Source organism: Sciurus vulgaris, assembly GCF_902686455.1.
Source record: "Sciurus vulgaris genome assembly, chromosome: 3".
NCBI lineage: Eukaryota > Metazoa > Chordata > Mammalia > Rodentia > Sciuridae > Sciurus > Sciurus vulgaris.
Genome location: NC_136463.1, coordinates 40,363,100 through 40,371,762, shown reverse-complemented (window position 1 = coordinate 40,371,762; position 8,663 = coordinate 40,363,100). Strand labels below are relative to the sequence as shown.

The window sequence follows — 8,663 nt, the reverse complement described above, 5'->3', positions numbered from 1 at the left end:
TTGCTTCTTTGCCCTGCTACAGAAGTGGAGTAGTATTTCATAATCACATATGCCCTTCCTTCTCCAATCCTCATGAAATGGGTGCCAAATCCCACCCACAAATTTGCTTCTCTTCTCTCTGTGATTTTCCCAAGAGCTGAAGTGTGGTCAGCTGTTTAGAATATTCCCTTCGACATAACTTGATCATGACCCCATGTACAAAGTCTTCCCTGGAAACTCCCACCCACTCTGCTCTCTATAAAGACGGACAGAACAGTCACAAGGGCAGAGAGGCTGAGACCAACCCCAACACCTCCCCCTCTCACACAGAAGCCCGCACTCTGGCCCCACAATGAAGATCTCGGCAGTACTTCTGTGCCTGATGCTCACAGCAGCCACTTTCAGCACTCAGGTGCTTGCTCAGCCAGGTAAGCACCCCCACTTCCCTCCAGGAAAGCTACCCACCTCCAGAACCATCAGGTCAGCAAGCATCTTCAGAGATGCACCGCAAACTCTGCATTTTAAAGATGGGAAAACAGGTCTCTGAGCAGACAAGAACTCCCAGCCCCAAATCCAGTCAGTGGAAGAGCCAGTCTGGTCACTGAGGCTAGTTCCCAGGTTTTGTCTCTGTTGTGAGCATCGGGGCACATGCTGAGTACATCCACAACCAGATGTCCTCACAGGATTTGGTGTGGTGTGGTGATCATTTTTGATAGTGATAAAGGGAAATAAATCTGTTGACTGGGGTCCAGAAGTTTTGCTGGACCCCAAGACAGCTTTCAGAGACATGAATTAGAAGGGGGTGAGGTCCCAGGGCCCCCTCTCGAGTTAATGCCTTTTGAATCTGCTTGGGGAGTATATGTAGGTGTTTGTGCCAAAACTCATCTTCCCATCCTCTGATGACTTAAATTTACTGAGTGTAGCAGTTCCAATAAGCTAATGCATGCTGCAGTAGCAAATAATCCTAATTATCAATGGTCTAAAACAACTCAATCAAAAATGGTCAATTTTTTATTCATAGCCATTTTAATGTCTATAATGGAAGGGCTCAAGATTCTAACCGCATCCTCAGGACTCTAGATCAGTTAATGTGATGAAGAAGAAAAAATGTTAAGGGGCTTCAGCAGTAACATGTACCTGCTCAGAAATGAAACCGGTAGCTCCATTTTCTCCCTTATTGGTCAAAATTAGTAATGGCTCCAAACCAAAAAGAGTGGTCAAGAAGTGTCAGTGTTTCCTGGACCCAGAAAGCAGAGAACAGAGTATTTGGAGGACATTCTTTCTGTGGCCATCACAAAGCTAGGTGACTTCTCATCAGGAGTGGAAGCCTATCACATTGATCAAACTTTTTCTGTATTCTTGGCAGCTGTGATGGTTTTCCACAATATGGAGGGATCCATGTTAAGGCAGAGGCAAAACCTTTCATGGAAAATGAGTGAGACCTCCATCTCTTCCATGTCCTCACCCTCTCCTAACTTCTTTCCTTCCTTACAAAGTCATGCTTGAAAATACCCACTTACCATGAGTGGCTCATTCTTTCTGTGTATTTCCCATCTCCTCAAATTCAGCTTCTGTCCCTACCACCTGCTGCTTTGCTATGGCGAGTAAGAAGATCCCAAATCAGCGCCTGGAAAGCTACAGAAGAATCATGGGCAGCAAATGTCCCCAGAAAGCTGTGATGTGAGTAGACAGAACTCACCCTCCCCTAGACTAAACATTTCTGCCTATGGCACAGAGTCAAGAGCTGCGTCAAGACTTACTTGGAGTCATAAACAGTTTGTAATCCAATCCATGAATTTTCCCAAAAGGAAATATTCACTCTCAGTTTCCTGCACAGGAGCTTGTTCAGGTCATACGAGGTCCTTGGAGTAAGAGAAAAAGTGGTTTTACTGGGCCATCAAGAGCAGCAGCCTACCCTAGATCCCACCTTTCCTCTACCCCCTTTTGTTCTCCCACAGCAACCCCTTTAGCAAATAACCCAGCAGTCTTGTTAGCAAGAACCCCACAGCAAATGATCCTAGAAGGTGTAGGATTCAGTGGGCAGAGTTTTCAAGGAGACTCATTCAATTTTCTCCCTCCCTTCCCATAGTTTCAAGACCAGACTGGACAAGGAGATCTGTGCTGACCCCAAGCAGAAATGGGTCCAGGATGCCATGAAGTACCTGGACCAAAAATTCCAAACCCCGATGCCACAATAATCACCTTTTTGGAGACTAAACCAGAGACTGAGAAATGCCTGATTTAGTTCCATTCCTATGATGTATTCAGAAATAAACTCATTATCATACCCAAAGGAATCAGTTTTATTTAGTAATTAAAATGCATTACATTTAAGTTATTGGAATTTTTAAATGTATCTTCCATGAATGTTTAAGAATGAATATGCCATTATTAAAATGTAAAACTCCGAACAGATTCCTTACCTCTGAGAGCTCCGTAGGTTCCCCCCATGAGGGTGAGCAATGAAGCTCCTCTCCTGTCTACCTCCCTGGAATCATGTAAGGGTCCTGAAAAAGGTGATCAGTGTGAAATGCTTTGTATTTTGGGGAGGACATTGCTTTCACAAACCCAGGTTTGATTCACAATGAAAGTTAAATGTTGTTTAAGGAATATATGAAATAAATATAAAATTCATTACAGTATGTAGTTGTCTATTTTGGTGTGGGAGGGGGATTCACGCTGAGTTGGAGGGAAAATCAGGCTGTGGAGTGTAAGGTTCAGTTATGGGGGTGGGAGGTGTGATTCTGATTAATAACCCTTTGACTTGGCTGATCTTCATTGAGACTCAAGACCCATTCAGACCCTTGGATTTCGACCCCCAGCACAATTTCCCAGGCCCAGGTTATTTCCGTCACTTATCTTCAGGAGCCTCCTCCCCACTCCTTACCTGGCCCACTTCAAACTTGCCCCAAGCCTCTCCCCTGTCCTATTATAACACCTGTACTCTTCTCCTGCTCCCTGACATGGTTTCTCTTGTAATCTGCTCTTATAACAGCTATAAATTAGTACTGTCCCAGGCAAAATGGAGCACCTGGTCACCCTAGTGATCACAGGCACTGAAAATTTCAATTCAGTGGAAAGAGAAGGACCACAACCAGAGTCCCCGAGGAAGAGCAGATGACTGATATGCCTGATTGGGCTGGGAAGGGAGAGGTGTTAGCATATTATCATAATACATAGGCAAAAAACCATGGGGCATGGACCAGAGCATGGGCAGACAAGGTGGGGAGAAGGTAATTAAAGGATGGGCCAAGGCAGGGCAAGATGCTCTGTGTTAAGGCAAAGAACTAGGACTGGTTCAGGAAACTTCCCAAACTCCATAGAGCTGCAATTGAAGCATAGCTGCTTAGACCTAGAAGATTCATTTCCTTCTAACACTCTTCTCTCACCAGTTTGAGAGTTTCTGGTTAAAATGGATAGGACTGCCTCTTCCTGCATAAGCAACTCAAGTCAGTATTTAACATCTGAAATCAACCTGCATTTCTGTCAGTCACATGACCTCCATATGGGAACACAGAGAGCAACTATTTCTCCAAGGGTAGAAAAGACTCAGGGTTGCCCTGCAGGGAAACATCTGCATGATTAGAGGTTGTCAATCCAGGGGGCTGATGACCTGGTCATGCCATATCTAATAGGGTCATTGTGATTAGAGGTTGTCAATTTAGGGGGCTGACGGCCTGGTCATGCCATATCTAGTAGTATCATTGTATTCACAGCTCTTTTGCGCACCATTCACACCATCTCTCCTGGGACCATGGCAACCGTGGCACAAGGCCATATAAAAGGTAACACAAGGCAATAGGAAAAACACTGACCTGGAATGCTGTCTAGATAGCCTTGGTTTTATCACCAGAACTGATCTCTCTCAGTGTTTTACATTGAGCCTTGGTTAACCCATTCATAATATGAGGAGCAGCATATCTTTTAGGGAGGTAACTAAGGAGTCCACAAAATCTTCCTTGCTGAGAGCTCTGGCACTTACAAAACATCACTACCCCACCCACTAGAGCATGGAAGGCTGAAAGATGGTTCAACCCTTGCACTTCCAAGGTGGACAGGGGCTGAGGTACCTGGAACACCTACTGCATCATACACTGAGTCTGGAAGATTCTTTATGACTACATCAAATAGAAGCATGGACCCCAGGAGTCAAGAGAGAGCTTCTAGTGATTATTACACAATGGCACCCATTCATAGCCATAAGTGCCTTTCACTTTAGGCACAACAAACCTCTCTGCTTTCCTATATCTTTGCAAACTTCAACCCTAAACACTAACTGGGAATGTACCTCCATTTCCAGGAGGCATGCAACAGCCATGGGATGATCACAGGAGAGTTCCTTGAGATCTCCAGACCCTCTAATGCCAGAAAAATACTGAAGACGGCATCAAGAAGAGAGAGGAAAGAAATACTCTCCATTTGTAAAGGATTGAAAGAAATTTGCCTATGTCCCCCATGCCAAGCTCTCTCTCAAGAAATCCTGAACCCAATTCACCTGCAACTGAGAATAGCATTTCCTGTCCTTGGAATATGAAAATGTGGGTACAAAGAATTGGAAGTGATTAAGCTTTCTTATCATGCACAGACCCCAATCAAGATCCCATGGTTTCCTTGAGAAACAAACTCATGTAGAGTGTGTCAGAGAATGTGGAAAGCAGAGAAAGAATTTATATTTTGCTGTAGTAACAGCCCAATTCCATAGTGAGCTTCAAAACTTGGATAACCCAAATGGGGCAAAGGGATCCAGCATTTATACCCCCATCTCAACCAGTCGTGGCTGCAAGCACTCCTGAAGCAGGGAATGACTGAATAAGACATCTCTCTTCAATTGAGGAATACTTCAGTCCTGGGAGACAGAAATCTGGCCAGCACCCCACGAACTCCATAAGAACCCTCCCCTTGTCCTCCCAGAACCCATTTGCTTACACAATAAGTTCTTAATAACTCCAGGAATCTTTCAAACTTCTTTTTTCTCAGGAAATTTGCAAGACAAATGTTTTGGGGTGAGCTATAGTGCCCCTCCTCCAACTGCTGCAGCTGATCTTGAGGCCATAAATAATGCTTATCACCCACTCCTTGGGCCCTAATTTTAGAACTCTCTTGCCCTCAGCCAACACCTCTGCTGAGGTTCCCTTCAGGTTTGAAGTGAATCCCCTTCCCTGAGGGCTGAACCCCTCGCCATCACACACTTCTGAAGACTAGGTTGTAGCTGCTGTTCTTGTCCATTTGCCATCAAAAATGGGTAAAGGAATACCAGAGAGGCAGCCAAAGGGGTGACCTACATGACAATCATAACCAGGAAGCAATAATAGCTCCACTTTCTCCTAATTATTAGAGACCATTACTCCTTCCCAGGTGGTGACTTCTTCTTCTTCTTGCCTTTGGGTCTCTTGGCCTGCAAGTTTTAAGAGATGGAGTGCAGCCATGGCTTGAGATTAAATGAAATGCTCATTTTTCAAAGTATGTCTACTCTAATCAAAATGAATCATTGCCATTTTCAGGTTAAAGGAGGTATAAAGTAATCAAATGCATACTTTCCACTAAATAGCTAGCTAGTCTCCTTGATGAATGAGGCCAGAACAGGTACTCAATGTTGGCCTTTGTTACTAGCAGGGTGGACAGTCATCTACATCAATATTGGTGAGTGGGAGCTCTTGCCATTGAACCCACATGTTTTATAAACCCCTGACACAAGGACTACTTTGTGCATGTTTCTGCAATATCAGAAACTGGCCAATGTCAGCTAGTCAAGTCATTCTGTCTCCTTGGCTATTCGGTGCCTTTTTTGTTTTCCAAATTCTCTGGTGGTCACTAATATCACATCTTCATATGCTGTGACCTGTCTCATGGTACATCTATATATCTCCTTTCCTTAAAAGTTTTTGTCTTTCTCTTTCCAGGCCAACAATCCAGACCAACGACTATTGTGTTAGTTTTTCATCACTGTGACAAAATACCTGAAAATTAAAACAAACAACAACAAAAAAAATACTTGAGGGAAGATTTATTTGGGCTCAGGGTTGCAAAGTTTTCTGTCCATGATTGACTGGCTCTATTGTTTCTTGGCCTATAGTGAATTAGAGCAGCATGGCAGAGAGGACATGGTAGAGAAGAGCTGCTCAACTCATGGTAGCCAGATACTGGAGAAGAGGGAAGAGGAGCCACAGACAAGGTACAATTCCCAAGGGTATGCCCCCCCAGCACCAGCTCCTTTCAACAAGGTTCCACCTTCTACAGTTTTCAACAGCTCCCAATAGACCATTTAATTATGAACCCATGAAATCAGAGTCCTCATATTCCAGTCCCTTCCCCAAAGCCCCACATCTAAAATTACTGAGTTGGGGACCAAGCTTTCAATTCATGAGCTTAGAGGAACATTCCAAATCCAAACTATAACAAATACTATCTATGAGTCCATATACACAGTCACATGCCACATACTGGCATTTCAATCAAGTATAGAGTGCATGTAGTTGCACCTTATGATGGCGGCTTCATAAGATTACACAGAGCTGAAAAATTCCTATTGCCTAATCATATCAGGGTTTCTTGAGATGGAATCCACTTCTGGTGAAGATGCTATGAACATTGAAATGATAACAAATGATGCAGAACATGACATAAACCTAGTTGATGAAGTAGCAGCAAGGTTTGACTGATTTTTAAAGAAGTTCTACTGAGGGCAAAATGATATGAAATATCATTGCAAGTTTTCACAGAAATCTTTCATGAAAGGAAGTCATTTGATGTGGACAAGTTCATTAATGTCTTATTTTAAGAAATGACCACAGTAAGTTCCACCTTCAGCAACCACCTTCCTGATAAGTCAACAGTCATCCACACCCAGGCAAGACCCTATGCCAGCAAAAAGATTAGGACTGGCTGAAGTCTCCACTAATAGTTAACATGTTTAGTAATAAAGAATTTTTAAAATTAAGGTTATATACATTGGTTTTAGACATAATTCTATTGCACACTTAATACATTATAGTACAATATAAGCATAACTTTTATATACACTGGGAAACAAAGCAATTCGTTCAACTCTTTTCTTGCAATATTTTCTTTGTTGCAGTGGTCAGGAACCAAAACCCCAGTAGATCTGAGGTATGCCTCTATGTGCAATAAATGATAGTTGACAATGATAATAAACCACAATTTGCTAACCTGCATATTTACTACACTACAATTTCTATCATTGTTTGGAATGTGTTTCTTCTACTTATATAAAAAGAAAATTCACTTTAAAACAGCTGCATCAGCAGGAGCCTCATAGATCTCATGATTGCTGCATATCTCGTTTGCATCGTTTTCTCTTGTGCTTGATTTAATCCCGTTGTCTTGTTCATTATGGCCCCAAGTATACAAAATCCACTAATGGTGCCAACAGAGGTCACATCAAGTGATTGACCTGGAAATGAAATTAAAATTGATTAAAAACTACAAAGATAGAAAATGGGTGATGTTTACTGCTTGCCAATCAGGAATGTCCTGCTCCACCACAGCTATGATATGGAAGAGTAAGAACAAAGTGATGCAAGTTGCTTAAAGAATCTGCTACATTGAAGAGGCAACAAGACTAACACCAATTTGAGAATGGCTCATGTCAAGTTCAATAAATTTCTAAGGATCTGGATGGATTGAAGCTAAAACACAGAAGCATATCCCTCTCTGCACCGTGAGGAACATAGCCAAAGCAAAACTTTGCAGTGTTGAGGACTGGGGACATGGCTTAGTGGTGGCGCTCCTGCCTAGCATGCATGAGGCCTTGGTGTCCAGCCCCAGTACTACAAAAACAAAAACAAACATTCAATCAAAAATGTTTGCAGATTGAAAGAAAAGTCTGGACCCAACTGTGATGCCGAATTTCCTGGGTGGTTCAAATGATTCATGAATTGTTTTTCATTACATAATGTGGTGTGAGTGATGGGCCCATCCATGCTGACATCAAGACAGCTGGAGTTTGGAGGAGAATACATATAGGTTGATTACAGAAGAAAATTACTTGCCAGAGCAAGTCTGCTGAGAAAAATTGGTAGAACTAAAGACTGTGCCATGTAGCCTAGGTGAGTGGTAGCCTGTGCCATCTGGATTTGTGAAGTATACTCTGTATTGATCACACAACGACAAAATCTAATGACACGTTTCTCAGATTGTTACCTCTGTCCCTACACGACACATAGCTTTAATTCTAACCTCAGGCCACTTCTCTTTTTACACAAGCAGATGACCAGGAAAGATATACAAACTCTATCCGTTGGAGGGTTTACTCTGTCTTTGAAGCCCACCCCAGAGTTGGACTGAGTCCATGTACCAAGCCCTGCCCTTTTCTTCCTCCATCACTTGTCAGAAGTGACTCATCCTGTGAGCATGGTGTAAGAAGAGCCAACTGCACTGCAGTATGGCCAACACAGAGTCCTAGCCACCTGCTCATCTGGCAGATTGTGACCACTCATGCCTGACCCCAGGTGAATGCTTCATCTTACCATGGATTGCTGCTGGGCCCATCTGACACCATGACTTGGTGGGTGTTTAGCACCTGGCTCGTGATGGACAGTCTGGCCTCAAAGTTCCTTGATATCCCACAGCCAGGCTCTCTCTCTCTGTAAGAGCCCAGCAGCACACAAGGAACTATTTCTTTCAAAAGATTTAGGCTCTTCTGCTCAGGTGACCTGGCCTTTCTC

At 43.2% G+C, this 8,663-nt stretch overlaps 1 protein-coding gene across 1 annotated transcript; it reads left to right on the top strand.

Annotated features, from left to right (window-relative positions):
• Positions 1–211: 211 nt before the first annotated feature.
• On the top strand, positions 212–2,621 carry LOC306656398 (eotaxin-like). The gene is made up of 3 exons (XM_079131529.1): positions 212–407; positions 1,548–1,659; positions 2,069–2,621. The coding sequence occupies exons 1-3, from the start codon at positions 332–334 to the stop codon at positions 2,175–2,177; spliced, it is 297 nt and encodes a 98-aa protein (XP_078987655.1). The 5' UTR covers positions 212–331; the 3' UTR covers positions 2,178–2,621.
• Positions 2,622–8,663: the final 6,042 nt, after the last annotated feature.

Excerpts from the sequence above, each read along its gene's own strand:
- LOC306656398 (XM_079131529.1), top strand. The coding sequence starts at position 332 with ATGAAGATCTCGGCAGTACTTCTGTGCCTGATGCTCACAGCAGCCACT. Across the intron at positions 408-1,547 it reads TCAGGTGCTTGCTCAGCCAG|CTTCTGTCCCTACCACCTGC; the intron begins GTAAGCACCCCC and ends CCTCAAATTCAG. Across the intron at positions 1,660-2,068 it reads TGTCCCCAGAAAGCTGTGAT|TTTCAAGACCAGACTGGACA; the intron begins GTGAGTAGACAG and ends CCCTTCCCATAG.